The 16805-nt window shown below is 32.7% G+C and overlaps 1 protein-coding gene across 1 annotated transcript; it reads right to left on the bottom strand.

Annotated features, from left to right (window-relative positions):
* Nucleotides 1–14518: 14518 nt before the first annotated feature.
* On the bottom strand, nt 14519–16094 carry LOC120091469 (putative membrane-associated kinase regulator 4). The gene has a single exon (XM_039049508.2). It carries the CDS (start codon nt 15680–15682, stop codon nt 14822–14824), a length of 861 nt encoding a protein of 286 aa, XP_038905436.1. The 5' UTR covers nt 15683–16094; the 3' UTR covers nt 14519–14821.
* Between the last annotated feature and the right edge of the window lie 711 nt (nt 16095–16805).

Below are 16805 nucleotides of genomic sequence, written 5' to 3'. Positions count from 1 at the left end.
GGAGAAACTCTTGGTCTTTTTACAGTTGTTGTTGTTTTGAACATTTTAGTATTAAGCAAGGCTTTTATGATTAATGGCCTTAGTACATACAAGTTATTTTCCATTGAACCAAAACCAATCTCAATACCATTCTTAAAAATAACCACTTTATTCTCAGAAAAGGAGATGAAATAACTTTGTTCAATCAGACAAGAAACTGAAATTAAGTTTCTCTTGATATGAGGAACTACATAAACATTATCCAGTAAAAAAATATCGTTTCTTGTCCAAAAATAACTTAAGCCTGCCTACAGTAACAGCTGAAACGACCTCACCAGTATCAACTCTAAGAGTCAACTCTCCAGCTTCCAACAGTGTCCAGGAACTAAATCCTTGATGGGAATAACACACGCGGATAGTAGCACTTGAATCAAGTATCCACGAAGAATCATCATTCTCTACTAAATACGTCTCCAAGAAAAGTAAATCACATTTATCATCTTCAGATTTCTTCTTTTTCTGGAGAGTAGTGGGATCATTATCGGAACCTATATTATAAACTCCAAGTTCCATTTCAGAGAACAATTCTCGTCGACGAACTTCATCAGAGTCAGTAACAATTGCCTTCTCTGTTAGTCCTTTGACATTCAAGAAGGATTGGAAATTATCTTGGGAACTGACATCACTGGTTTCATTGTCATCAACACATTTTTCTTAAAAAGTGAGAACTTACATTCAAACAATTCTTGCAACGAGTCCATGATCTCATGTGCAATGACCATGTTCTCAATCCTTTTGGCCAATGCATCAGGTATGCTTGGAAAAATGTGAAGTCGGACCTTCGAATTAGCCTTCATTCACACTTCATATACATTACGAACAATTCGCGATGCATCAGGGGTTGGGACTTGAGGACAATTCTCAAACATGACAAATTCGAGGACATTTGCCACGAAAAATGTTTTAATGGACTCTTTCCACATCATATAATCGATCAAAGTAGAAAGGAAACTAACGGAAAATCATATATTAACATTTTGCTGAAAAAACAAACATATTGATCTATGCTAGATTTTAGCATTACTCTTTAAAAACAAATTCAATTAGGTTTAGCAAAATCTAAATGAACCCCATTATACATCTAGTTTTGCAATGATGCTTCAGAAGTTTAGGACAAAAGCCACCGAAGGGTAGTCAATTCATCCCTCCACTGAATTGAGACACTTTCAACTAACCATTACACCAAAATAACTCTTATTTCTATAACAATTAGTCATCATTGATTTAGTCAAGAAATCATCAACTTGCTTAACAATTTTCCGTAAGTGTAACCCTTCATTTTAGATCCTAGAGTTCCGCCCCAAGCAGCCAACCTAAGGGAAAAACCGATTGAAGCAAAAAATAAAGCGACCCTATCCATTTCTGAAGTTCACCTTGATATTGACCAACTGCACAAACCATTCGAAGGGGGATGCTCCCAAGGCACCACGAGGTCGTGCAAGAAGGTTTCACAGTGCAAACCAATGAAGGAGACCGCAAGACATGTTGACACACATCCTTCTCCCACTTACTATAAATACTCTCTCCATTCACCTTGATATTGACCCATGTAAACATTATCAAAAGGAGGACGCTTTCAGGGCGCCACGAGGCCAAGCGTGAATCTCACGGTGTGAACATTAAGGAAGAAACGTGAATGGAATTGACATAGCATATATATCTTTTCCTCCCACTAAGTATTTTAACAACCTATGGTTTAATTCACTTAGAAAAACACGGCTAATTATTTTTACTAAGTGACTATTTAAGTTTGCCCAAAAGTAACACTTACTTTGGAAAGTTAAACAATTCTGATTAACATTCATTAAACACTTTAACAAATATTAATCAACAATTGCATGCTTGTAGCAAATCTATCTAATTCATCTTTCCAGATAGGTTCCTAGGTAGGGGTGTTACGTTTCCATTAACTTAAATACCCCAGCCTAGTCAGAACCCGACTTAGACAACAGGTCCCTTATAGATAGATTTGTTACAAATTTAATCTTTTATTGAAATCAATTTAATCTTGTTAAACTGATTTAAAAGATTAATTTTAGGTTTCTAATCTCATTAAAACCGTGATCTTAGGTCTATCTCAATCAAAATTTAAAACTCTTTTAAAAAATGATTTTACCTAAGTTTTGCAACTCTTTCTTATTGATTTAATTCTAATTTCATTAATTATAACACTTATAAAAAATGAAACAATCAAAATCAACCACATTGCTAAGCTAGACTTCCACAAGGTATTTATAACTCTTATAAATATACCTAAATGTCATGTTTCATGCAATGTTCATTCATTACTACTTTATATAACTCTTATATAACAAGTAATGAACTAAGAAAATATGCTCTCATACACCCTTATACTATAACATTTATAATATAGAGATGATGCATGGATATACTTTATATATGCATATATTATAACTCTTATATTATATGATGCATAATCATGCTTTAAAGTAATTTAATCATGCACTATATTATAACACTTATAATATAAAGATGATGCATGAATAAATGCATAACCTATGGTAGGTTTAAAACTATGTCATACATTATGGCATATAAACAAACATCCATCTCATATACATCAAAATAAAAAATTGGATGGATCTGGATAATTAACCTCAAAATTGGAAAGAAAAGCTAACTATTACAAAGAGCATTGAATCAACTGGGTCTTGAACCGTCCAGGCGAAGCCTTGTCACTTGATCGTGTAACAGCTCTTTGCGATCGTCGAGTAAAGCCGATGGAGTATAAACGATCGTGTAGCATGGATCGAGTGCCTTTGAACTATGTAATGAAGCATGAAGGTCACGCGTGCAGCGCACATCGAGCAATGTATGCCTAAACAATCGAGTAGACAACGACTATGCGATGAAGCATGATTGTCTAGACGATCGAGGAGCAAGCGTCGAGTATCTTATACCGAGTGATCGAGTAGCCAATGACTATGCGATGAGCATGCTGGCTTACATGATCGTTTAGTGCGCGCGCCATGCGCCAAGTATCATATACTCTTTGCGATCGTTTACCCCGAGTGTCTACGCGATCGAGTAGTCGATGCAACACGATCGAGTATATACTACACGATCAAGTAGAACTTTTCTACACGATCGTATAGCCGAATCTAAACGATCATTTAGCCTGGGCTACACGATGCGACCAACCTTTGGTCTTCTTCCTCGAAGAGAACAACATCTCCATGCGTCTGAAGCTTCATAACGAATGACTCAAATAAAACACAAACTTGAATACAGACTCAACTGCATGTTAATTATGCCCAAAAATGCAAGGACCCTTACAAATTAACTTTGAAAAGTAAGGAAATCTTTAAACAGAAGCAATTATCCCGAAATTAACCATCAACTACATCTACAACTACACTTAACAAATAAATGCATTGCAGAATACTTAAAACCCACCAAGACTGTTAATGAAATTCACTACAGCAATGAAATTTGGAATATCAGAACAACCTGACTCTGATATCAATTGAAGGAACTCTAAGATTAGAGAACCAACGAGCAGAAGCGGATCGTTCCAAACTCCATTGAGAAAGAACACATACATTTACAGTCTAACAAAAATGATTATGCATAAAGACTAAATTACAGTATGCTTCTTCAAAGTAAATACAAAGGATCGAGTGACAATACCTTTGAAGAACTCTTTCTTCACGTATTTCTCTCGATCAATCTCTAACTCGTCCAAACAGCACGAACGCAATGATCGACGGGAAGATCCTCGATCACCAGTGAGTTAAACTCGATCCTTGATCACCAGCGAGTAAACAAGACACCACCACAAGATTTACCTTGGTATTCTCGGTATGAGAATCCAGGAGTTGTGGGCTCTGTATGATTTTGGATAGAGAAATGGAGAAAGTAAACGATCGAGTATGCGATCAAACGATCGTGTATAAGAAGAAGCCTATCGCATAGACTTGATACTCGATCGTGTAGAAAACGAGTACTATCGCATAGTAACTCGACGCTCAATCATTTATGCTTTGTAATACTATCATTTAGTAAAACTCTTTTACTCGATAGTTTTTCTTTTGTGAGATGATGCGACTGAATAAGCACACTCCATGATTTTGAAAAATAATTTTTCTTTATATCTCACAGTTACCATAAAACTGCAATTAATCTCCCACTCAAGTCGATTATAGAGAAAAAGATTTATTAATTATCATATAATTAATAAATTATAAATAAATACAATAACTAACTTATCATATTATATTTATAACCTATAGTTTTATTATTGCATCATATGCAATATATAAACCATAGTTCTTTTTCTATTTTTATGGTATTTAATATAAATCACATTTATATTAATTCCTCAAATTTAGTAATGTATCAAATACATCATATCAATTATATCACATATAATTAAATTAATTTAATTATATCATATATAATCAAATTCCCTCTTGTTAATTTGAATACTTCAAACTAACCCAAAATCTTATTCTCAACTTGAACCCATTGAGCTACCAAGGGAACCTTATGAACCTGTAGCTTGAAGCTCCAACAGTACGTGAATAATTGACTAAACTCTTTAATCACGATATCCACCATCCATTAACTGCCGGACACTCCACTAACAACCGACAGTTGCACTCTTCGCACTATAGATATATTTTTATGTCCAATGGATATAACTAATCAACGTGTGATGACCCTTCACAAATTGTTCGTATGTACAACTGGGCCGATTTACATTTTACCCTTGTAGTTACATCTAACTCCTTAAGTACTATTGATTCCTCTAATGAACAATAAGGCATAGTCTCACTATGACTGATTCCTCTTCCTAAGAAAGGGTGTGGCTACTATGTTCAAGACCCAGAATCAGCCTTTAACAGAGCAATTTATCTACTTCCCCCTGTTTTGGGGAAGGAGTCAATTCTGTCTTGTGTATCTGAGCTCCCAATTCCCCAATCAGATGAATCCCCAAAATGGTAGGCTTGTTGAGTTGGCAATCTGGCCACTTTCACCCATATAAATCAAAAGGACCGCCCTCATAAGTAAGAGTTCCCAACTCACTCAGGATCCAGGTCATGTCACCTATGTTCATCCTAGTGAAATGTAAGTCTCAATTATCAACAGCGCTATATAAAGAGACTAATCATCTCGTGGTCCGGTCTTATACAAACTCTTTGTATAGGATACCCCCACTAACATGGCTCCACATGAATTATTAGGATCATACCATTTCTAGCACTTTACAGCACTTGTAACATCTACAAAGCGGGCTGTATCCGTAGTGTCACCAGGATAAGGTATCCCTCCTTATCCATCTGCTACAAACCATTTAGGTTATTAATTTAAACAAGATCCATTTGCATGTCTTTACATACTTGTTTAAATTTACATAAAATAACCTCGGATCTTAGTTTATTGGATTGAGTAAATGCTTATAAAATAATATTTATTTTATTAAAAACAGTATGTTTACAGAGTTTACAAACTATGAGACTATCAAGAGATTTAAAAATAATATGTTTATAGAGTTTGTGTTTGGTTTATCTGGATGACATAGTCATTTATAGTCCTACCTTGGAGGAACACCAAATTCACCTCCAACTAGTTTCAACAAGTTGTGACAGAATCATTTGTATGTCAAGAAAGAGAAATGTGCTTTTGCGCAACGTCAAATAGACTTCTTGGTACATGTAATTGATATGGAAAGATTAAAATGGACAGCGAGAAGTTGCAGGCTATACAGAAGGGGAAAGTCCCCAACTCTGTGATCGGGCTACGTTCTTTCCTAGGATTGGCTAATTATTATCGCCGATTCATCGAAAGGTTTTCAAGAAGAGCTACCCCACTGACTGAGTTATTGAAGAAAGGCACAGTGTTGTAGTGTTCGGTAGAATGTCATAATGCCTTTGAAAAGTTAAAGGCAACCATGACAATGGGTCCTGTCCTTGGTCTAGTTTATGTGTCAAAGTCGTTTGAGATGGAGACGGATGTGTCAAAGTACGCCTTCGGAGGTGTCCTCATGCAGAAGGGCCATCATGTGGCCTATGAAAGCTGGAAACTAAACAGCGCCGAGAGGAGGTATACAGTCTGTGAGAAGGAAATTTTGGTCGTGGTTCATTGTCTGAGGGCCTAGAGACAGTATCTATTGGGGTCCTCCTTTGTAGTGCAGATCGATAACAATGTCATCTGTCACTTCTTTAAATAGTCCAAGTTGACTTCTAAACAGGCGTGGTGGCAAGAATTTCTTGTTGGATTTGATTTTAAGTTTGAACACAAAAAAGGAACAAGTAACCAAGCAGCCGACGCTCTGAGTCAGAAGGGTGAGCATGTAGGCCTGTATATATTAGCCCACATTCATGCAAGTAAGGTCGATGTATCCATGCGGAACATCATCAAAGAGTTCTTATAGAAGGACCCCTCTTCCCAAGCTGTCATCACTCTAGCTAAAGATGGTAAAACCAAGTTGTTTTAGGTTGAGGGAGACTTGTTGGTGACAAAAGGGAATCGATTGTATGTTCCAAGAGCAGGAGACTTAAGGAAGAAGTTGTTATACGAGTGCCACGATACCTTGTGGGCCGGTCATCCAGGCTAGCAAAAGACCTATGCATCGTTGAAGAATGGCTACTTTTGGCTCAATATGAGAGACGATGCCATGCAGTATACCAAGACTTGTCTTATCTGTCAATAAAACAAGGTCGAAAAAGCGAAAATTATCAGGCTCCTAGAGCCCTTGCTTGTATCGACAAGACTCTAGGAAAGTGTATCCATGGATTTTATTACCCATCTTCCAAAGGTGGGCGACCATGAGGCCATCTTCGTTATCATTAACAGGTTCTCGAAATATGCAACTTCGTACCTACACCGAAATGTTGTTCGACTGAGCTGATAACCCATCTGTTCTTCAGACATGTAGTGACGTTATGGGGAGTTTCGATGAGTATTGTTAGTGATAGAGATGGAAGGTTCATTGGCACATTTTGGACCAAGCTATTTGCGTTCATGGGGAAAAGTTTGAATACATCCTCAAGTTATCATCTGCAAACTGACGGTCAAACAGAGAGATTTAATTGCTTGTTGGAGGAATATTTACGTTACTTTTTTTATGCACACCAAAAGAATTGGGTCCGGTTACTTGACATAGCCCAATTTTGTTTCAATTGTCAAACAAGCTCATCAACAGGAAAGAGCCCCTTTGAAGTTGTAAGCGGGAGGCAACCTTTATTACCTCATATTGTTGACCACCCGTATACTGGAAAAAATTCTCAAGCCCAAAACTTTAGCAAAGAGAGGAAGCAGACTACCGATGTCACTTGGGCAAACCTAGAGAAAACTTCCAAACATATGCAGAAGTGGGCCAATAAGAAGTGTCACCCTCTCAAGTTTTGAGTAGGGGACCAAGTCCTTGTAAAGTTGAGACTAGAACAGATCCGATTTCGAAGCCGCAAGGACCAGCGTCTTATCATAAAGTATGAAGGTCTAGTGGAAGTTCTCAAGAAGATTGGGAACACTTCATATAGGGTGCCATTTCCTGTATGGATGAAAATTCACTCAGTACTCCATGTAAGCAACTTAAAGCCTTATTATCCTGATCCTGAAGAAGATTGCCGCAATGAGACTGTTCGACCGAGCATTGACTTGAAGCAGAAAGAAGAGAAGGGAGTAGAAGAGATTCTTACCGACAGAGTGAGAACATCCAGAAGACTCACTAGGAGAGTCCACGAATATCTGGTTAAATGGAAGAACCTCCCCGTGGAAGAAACCAATTGGGTACGTGTCGATGATTTAGAAGCTTGGAAGCATAAGATTGTTGAGTTCAAGCTACGCCAGTCGACAGGGACGTCAATTATTTAAGTGGGGGAAAATGTCTTGGGCATGCTCGTTCGGGGTAATGTTAACTCATGGTCGTATGTTCAAACCATCCTCAGCCATCCTATCTTTGAATCTTGTAATTAGTTTAGTAAGTTATTTTGATTCCAAATTGTTTTTCATGCAAGTGACCGTTCGCCACTTTTGATATGCTAGCTAGGCATTTTAGAAATTGTTCATAATGCACTATAGGGGAGGCCCACTAGTCAACTCCCCGACCGATTTATCGATGTACTCTTTGCAATCAAAGATTTCTTGCAATTTCAGTCTTTAATGCATTCTTTAATGATGTTTTCAATGTTTTTCCTCTCTCACGTTTTATAAAACCATTTTCTCTCAAAACATGAGTGGAGGCTACGTCATATACCAACACTGTCCGCAACTTTCAATTTTTACACGGCTGACTTGCTCGTCGGATTAAAGCAAGTGTCACACAATTGCCTGTCCTGTACACGAAAGTCTGCTATTGTGACACAACGCATGCCCCCCAAAACACATGTAAAGAACTTGTTTCAATGGTCAAGTGGTGTACTCTATAAGCTGGTGACCGAAGTTTCAACCATTTAAGAAGCAGTTGAATTTTTTCTTTTTTCTTTTTAACCATTTTTTTTTTCTTTAAAGTATATTTATATATATAATAGGTTAGAAAAAACATAATTTATTTTTTATTTTTTCTCATATATGTGTTCATATTTATATACATATATATTTAAAATTTTAGGCTTGTCTACTAACTATTTGATTATTGAATTTTAGTTTTTGAAAATTAAGGCATATAAACATCATTTTCAATTTTCACATATAAAATTTTTGCTTTGTTATTTACTTTACCATTATTTTAAAGTTACATTCAACTTAATACGAGATTAATTCTTAGTTTTTTAAAATTATGACTAATAAATATCTAAATTAAACTTTTAATTTTAACTCTAAATAGTTTCTTAAAAATGTCTAATAGATAAACTCTCAATTTAGCATCTAAAAATCTCATAAAATATTAAAAATGCTTAACAATTAACCATTGTATTAGAGAAAAAAATATTTTCATTTATAATTGAACCTCAAAATTTCAATTTTGTAGCAAACAACATTATTTTTTCTTTTAAATGTCGAGTACTACATATTAGACATACAAATCGAGATATTAGTAATCTACTTTATATTTTTAAGTTCAAGAACTATATTTGACACAAATTTAGACGATAATGGGCTAAAACTTTAACCTTATATAAGTTGTGCTCCTAACATGAAATTCTGAATTTGTCACTATCCATATCTCAGTTAATTGTGCTCGTTTGAGCAATATTATATGATTTGAATATTATATCGATGCATCTAAAGTTATATTTATGTGAACTAATCGTGCCCCCTACATTAATCCTGGATTTGCCACTGAATATCAACAAAACTAATTTTAGAAAGAATATATAGATTCACCAACCATGTTTAACAAACCATGAAATTGAAATTAAACTCCAACTAAATTGACATCCAAAATTAACAAAACTTGTTAGTGTATAGAATTCAAAACATCCAAAATCAATAAGATAAAAACATTGGGTTTTCCCAAAAAAAAAAATCTTCAAATAGCATCATCCATTAAACTAGTTTTACTACTTAGATTCAAAATTTAGAAACCAAACTAAGATAATCAAAATTAAAATTAAAATTGAAAAAGAGAGAGAGATAGAAATAGAACAAAAATTGAAATTTTTTTTTTTTAAAAAAAAAGATAGATAGAAATAGTACCTAAATGGAAATTTTAGAATTTAATTTAACCAATTTATAGAAAAATTTAGATTAAAATGGATTTGATTTTGAATAGAATCACATATTCATTTGGGAAAAAAGAGAGAGAGAGAGAGAGAATATATTTAAAGTATTGTAACGTTTAATTTAGTCAGATATTTTAATATTTGAATTTAACACAATATTATATATAAAAGTTAAAGTCAACAAAATGAGGATTATTTAAATTTAGAACAAATCATTGTAAAAAAACTTGCTTAAAGATAAAACAAATCACTATAAAAACTTAGTTTAATAGTTAATTGATCACGTAATTAACTAAATCTAAACTAAAAAATCGTTTTTTTTTTTTTTTTTTTTTTTTTTTACGCCCCTACTAGTACTAGGACTCTTCGACCATGGAGGCATCTTGGTAAGGAAGGCCGATCACTATATAAGCCGTCATCTATCTAGGAGAGAAGCAAGCTACCTTTCTTTGATCCACCTTTCCAAATGGGGAAGAGAACGAAAATAATTTGAAACCAACAAAATCTAAATTATAAATCTTTTTTTTATCCCCATGAATGATAACATTTTTGTTTTTTAATGATAAATTTTAGATCTTAAATCAAATATTAGAAATAATCAGATTTAAAAGCAATAAAATTTATGTAAATGACAAATCTTTTTTTTATCCACATGAATGATAATTTTTTATTTTTTTTATTATAAATTTTGAATTTTAATCAAATATTAGAAATAACCAAATTACATTTACGTGTATTATAAAATAAGATAGCCAAATTTTAAAGCAATTAGAATTCATGTGAACTATAAACTAATTAGAATCTAATATTAGAGATAACTAAATTTTAAACCAATTAAATTTATGTGAATTATAAAATAAGATAACCAAATTTTAATCAATTAAAATGACATGAACTAGAATTAAATATCAGAGATAATCAATTAAATTTATGTAAATTATAAACTATTTAATGTGAATTTTTTAATGACTTAAATATAAAGTTATATATTAAAATCTTATAATCATCAACTAAAAGGATTTTGAGAAATCAAATGTTTCTCACTCGTAGTCACATTGATTACATAATTAGAGTATTTTATTTAGTTTAAAAAATAATGAAACAAATACATCATTAGTTAAATAATTTATTACCAAGAGGGCCTTTATTAATAGTTTTTACTTTTAACTTTTTTCTTTAAATCTTTTATATATTCTTATTTAACTGTCATCTCATAATGATGTAATTTAATTACTAGCGTTTTGCAATTTATTAATTAATTATGGATTGTGACTTAAAAAGTCAACATTAGCAATTTCCAAAGAAGACAACAGGTAAACATTAGCAATCTGATATAATCATCGTTAAATTACGTCTTTAAAAAAATAATAAAAAATAAAAAATTTGTTTGTTCTAAATTTTCATAAGTATCTAATGAATTTTTAAATTTAAAATTTTGTATTCACTAAATTCTTGAATATAAGTATTCAATAAGTCATTAAATTTTCATATATAAAAAATTTCAAATTTTTATTTTGTGTCTAATTGATTCTCAATTTGTAATTTTGTATCCGCTATCTAATAAAACTTCCAACTATTTTATTTTTAATCTCATAAAATCTGATTTAATATATTATGAGATCACTAGTAAATTTTTATTTTTCAATTTAAATTTATAAAAAAAATTAATATCAAATTATTTACAGAAATAACAAAAGAATATTAATGTAGACCAAAATCTTATTATTTTGTGTAAATAATTTTCCTTATTTTTCTATTTTTGAAAATCTCTATTTATAAAAATAATGTCTAAATTTAGTAGTTTCTCACGTGACTCATTTTATTGGTTTATTTGAATAGTACTAGAATGTTTTTATTCAAATTATAATGTTAATGAATAGATTTATTTATTTCAAATACTAAATATTTGGGCAAATTTGAAATTATGCCAATTTAGCTGAAAAAAAAAATTTGTCTTAAAACTTTCATGAAAGTAATCATTTAGTTCATGTTTGGAATGCGACCAAAGCTACGCATTAGATAAAAGGAGGATCATGGGTATATAAATGAGAATGACTATTTCCATTGGTATAAGATCTTTTTGAGGTGAAATCAAAAACAAAGTTATGCCCAAAGTAGACAATATCATACCATTATAAAAATAATTTGAGGGTTTGTCCCTATCAATTCATATTCTTTACAATTTATAATTATTTTTTTTATCAAAATTAGTTATTTCAAACTTTTAACTGACATTTTTTATTATTAATAAAGTTTATATTATCATAAGAAATAAAATGGATAAATTATAAAAATATATTGTAACTTCATCTATGTTTGTTTCCATAATACTCTTATTCCTCAAGACATTCAATAAAAATGAGAGATGAAACGATCAAAATAGTGTAATGATCCGAATTTTCATTTTGGGTCACCGCCACATCATTCTAGATTTCAATTTTGTTTGAAATTCTAAAGGATTTCTTTATCAACGATAGTTTTGAAATGTTTATAAAAAGACGAATATTGCAACGTTTAGAAAAAAAAAATACGCATATTTTTTTAAACAAATGGCAAAACTTCAAAAGTATATTTTATAACTAAACCAAATAAAATTGTGGGAAAGTGAAAGCAAAAAGACCATAGAGAAGAAAATAAAATCGTACTGCGTTTCCCTTTTTGGTTTCTTTGGGAAGAAAAGACATACAAAATAGGAATAAAGTGTAAGAAAAAGGACAAGAAGCCATTTATGGGTCCCTCTTTAAAAAATATCTTAGGAACATAACAATGCATTGTTTTGAAACTTTTTTCCTACACTTTTTCTTGCACTTTTCACACTTCAATTATTAAGCAATGATTTAGTAGTTCTTTCAAAGATTAATTATTAATACTACCCTTTAATATTTTTTTCAATTTTGTGATTATGTAAATCTATTAAAGCTTGACTAAGCTTGCACAAATTAGATAAAGAAGAAGACGACGAATTATATACCACTTTACTATGATCTTAAACGTTGGAGATCAATACTTTATGTAAACCATATGATTAAATCAATACCTCGAATTTTTACAAGTGTTAAAACTGGACCCTCAAACTTATAATCGTTGGAAGTTAGACCCCTAAATGATAAAAATTGAACTCTCATATGTATATAGTTGTTACAATTTCTGTAATCATTGTAAAGTTCAAGGTTTAATTTTAACGTTTGTATAAGTTTGAGGACTCAGTTTTTACAATTTAAAAGTTTGACGGTATAATTACAACTGTGACCATATTTTAAATGTGTTTTTTTAGCAATTTGTGTAGTAAAATAAGTTACAAGCTCAAATTATGTGACAAAACATGAAGATATTTTATTTATGTGCCAACATAGGCACATGCATATTTTGGATTTGTTCTATGTTGTTCATTTGGTAAAATTTTACAAGAATACAATATAACATTGAAATATAAACAATCATAATTTCAAAATGTAAAAAACTATTAGATGGGACCTAAAAACAGTTGAAAGGTGTGAAAAAGTATAAGGCAAAGGAGGGCAAAAAGGGGAAGAAAATAGTTGATACCATGTTTTTCCTTTTGGTGTTTCTTACTAAACAGAAAAAAAAAATGATGAAGAAGAATATGACAACTCATATAACCTTAAATTGTATCCAAATAAATATCTTTAGGTTTCTTACTTGTCAACTTCTTTCACTCATTAATACATTTTTGCCTTTATTTCTTAGAACAATTTCCACATGCTTTAGTGTCATCAATGGCCCCATATTGGTTCATGGGACACTAAATTCTTCTTTATCTTCAATATACTCAAAAGGGTTTGTGAAACATATTGGATTCAATCTGACTTACTTCAATTTGTCTTAAAAGTTTTTCAAGAAATGAGAGAGATTTAGATCCTACAATGCTTTGTAGTTTATACCATTTTTCTTCAATACTTTACAAATATGGTTTGTTCTTGTTCTCTTAGTCTAATGATTCGTAGATGTCATAAAAAACTTGCACTAAGTTAAATCGAATCAAAATGTTGAAAAACTTGCAAGTTATGATTCCAAATGGATAAGGTGAACAATCCATATTGTTTTTTTTTTTTTTTTTAATTCGGGTTGAGGGATTGAAATCACTGACTTTGTGATGGCTAACATATACAGATGCTAGTTGAGTTATGCTCTATGTGGCTGAACAATTAATATTGTAAATAATTCTTTCAAAACTTAAATTCCTCTGAAACTTTTCTTCATGGTTATGGATAGAAAGTTTCCTTTCTTCTTCATTTTCCTATCTTTTAGGAGTTTTTTGTGCTATAATCTTATAGTACTTATTGAACAAATAAAGATGGATTGTAATGCTAAAGATTACTGTCATCTCAAGGGAACACCATTTTCATGCCTTCATGGTCTGCTTCTCATTTGATCAAATGTTAAAAGTTCTTGACATCCAACATAAAGTCCTTACTCTATTCTAAGTGTCCTGTTTCCTGCTTCGATCTCGTAGCTATTTTGAATTTCAGTTAACTTATCATTCTTTTGAGACTTCATTTGACTTCTTACTTGTAGAAACATCCAGCCAAAGAACTTGATATAATTCCTCGAGTTCTTTCCTACACTATACGTAGAATCGAGATGAAACAAGTAATGACAAGACAGGAAAAGAGGCTGTATCAGTTTTAATGAACAAGCCACCCACCTAAGAAGGTTTTGAATCATAGATCAGCAAAATTAGAACAGAATCAAATGGGACTACTTTCTTGTCAAAGCATATAAAGGCAAATACAGATCATCATCATCATATATTAATAAATATATTGCAGCATCTTTCTTGGAAACCTACATTCCAAATTTCTTGAAAAAGCAATGGATTGAGAGAATAACGATTCAATTCATTTGTATTCATGACAAACAACATCAGCCAAAGAAGATGACAATGAATACAGTAACCGAACATAGTACTGACTGATAGGACTAAAGAGCTTTTACTTGCAACAACTCCTAGCTATAAAAGCAACGACATTACATCCAGAAGACAAACTAGATAGTTTCAAGCTTTCGTCCTTCGCGACGCCTTTCTCTCTCGTCTTTTTTTTTTCCAGCATCAGCATCAGTTGGCTATTCTTGCTGAGCAAGTACTAACTAACCAAGTCTTCACCATTGGTTTAGGTTTACCTTGAGTGAAATTATAGAAAATGAGAATGCTTACAGTGAGCTATAGCTCCTTCGATGGAACGTGCCATCTCCGAACTTGCACTGTTGCATCTCTTGAGTATTTGTGAATCAAACATCCCACTTGACGAGCTCAAAGAGAAAGAAGAAGACAACGAGGAAGAACCGGAAGAAGATAACGAGGATGGATTCGGTTTAGTTGCAGAGAATGAGGCCCTCCTCTGGTTTCTAACTCTGTTTTTGTCAACTAATGTAGCTGTAAAATGGTCTCTTTTAAAGCCTAATTCTTTTCTTTTTGGCCTATTTTCAGCTAATTTTGCACAAGATTCATCTGTACAGGCAGACTTATTGAAAAGCGACCAGATGTATGCTCGCGAGGCCTTAAGTTTCTGAAACAAAGTGGACTGCCTATGCTGTCTCAGCTTTTGGTGCCCTCCCATTTCAGTATTTATCCAATGCTCAACAGGTTTTAGCTCAAAACTAAACCTGCACGACTCCGCTGGTGAAAAGTTAAGGGACTTATGAGGGGTGTAAATACTTGCATTAGCAGAGGAAGCAGAGGAGCTGGAGATGAAGGAGATTTGGAAGTTTTCTTCAAAGCGAGGTTCGGTTTCATGGTGAGCATTGGAGTTCTGAATAAGCTTTTGGACCATTTGAATGCGAGGTGGGAGATGAAGAGGAAGAAGCTTTCCCTTGTAGAAAAGCTCATCAGCCGGGGAAATGGCGGTTTCTCTTTCGAGAGAAACTGCATTCATTTGGAACTCAAACTCTCTCGCTTGAGGCGGAGAGTGCAGAGAATAACAGAAATTGGAAGAACTTATATCCATTTCTATGTAATCCTCTGTGTAGGTACATGAGAATTGTCCAATGGCCATCTCTCCCTTTGCTTTCTTTCTCTACTTAAACTTAATTAAGGAAAAGTGTGGAGGAAGTGATGCTCTTTGAAATGAAGAATGTCAGAATTTATAGTATCAGCCATTGGATGTCTCAAAATACTCAACCTTAGATATTTTGAATACTTCCAATAAGAGAATTGTAACTGTCTATTTAACATGTGCCAGGAGGAAGAAGTAGAGGACCATTTGACATGAGTGTGGTCCTCTATCAAAATCATCTCATTTCTTAAGTCTATGATTGAATTAAGGAAGTCTGTAAAGGGGAAAAAAAAAGTTCTATGCAAACTGCAGAACTATCTCATGAAGTCTTTCACATTTTTACTTTGAGCTTTGGAAGACTTGAGCAATAACTGAAAGATGGCTCAATCAGATTGGAAAACTTTCACAACATTACTTGAACATGATCTGTTTTATAGATTGTACAACTATGTCCTTGAATTCTAAAGATCGGAAACTTGTTGAGAGAGTAGGCAATAAGTCTGAGAAACCTGTTTGATCTAAAAATCCAACTAGAAAAATGTCTATAGAATTCTAAACAAAATACCGCATCGACCATTGTGAAACCTTTTGCACCATATTTCGTGAGTGTTTTTCAAGTACTCTTTAAGAACTCATGTCATAGTAGTGATGTTCCGCTCATTTTTGTTCATAGAAGAAAATTTGTACATCATCAAATGTAAATCCTATCTGGTCTATTCACCATATTTTTTCATTCCCTTGACTTATCAAACTTTTGAGAATTTTAAACAAAGAAAGAAAATGGACATGATAAGAAAAGTAAAACATTTCAACCATATTTGATAATAATTTTGTTTTTTGTTTTTTGTTTTTGAAAATTGAGCCTATTTCCTCCTCATTTCTTATATTGATTTGCATCTTTCTTAAGTACAATGGTTGAATTCTTGGCCAAATTCCAAAAACAAAAACAACTTTTGAAAAGCTACTTTTTCTAGTTTTCAAAGTTTGGCTTGGTTTTTTAAACCAGTAAAAAGTAGATGAAAAAGTAAGGAATTTGGAGGTGAAAGTAGTGTTTATAGGCTTAATCTTAAAAAAACAAAAGAGTTACCGGACGAAACCTACCTATTTTGCATTCTTGAATGTA

This window comes from Benincasa hispida, chromosome 11 (genome assembly GCF_027475165.1).
Source record: "Benincasa hispida cultivar pf3 chromosome 11, pf3_genome.v1.1, whole genome shotgun sequence".
Taxonomy (NCBI): domain Eukaryota; kingdom Viridiplantae; phylum Streptophyta; class Magnoliopsida; order Cucurbitales; family Cucurbitaceae; genus Benincasa; species Benincasa hispida.
Note: the sequence above shows the minus strand (reverse complement) of the source record. Positions and strands in the feature narration are given on the sequence as shown.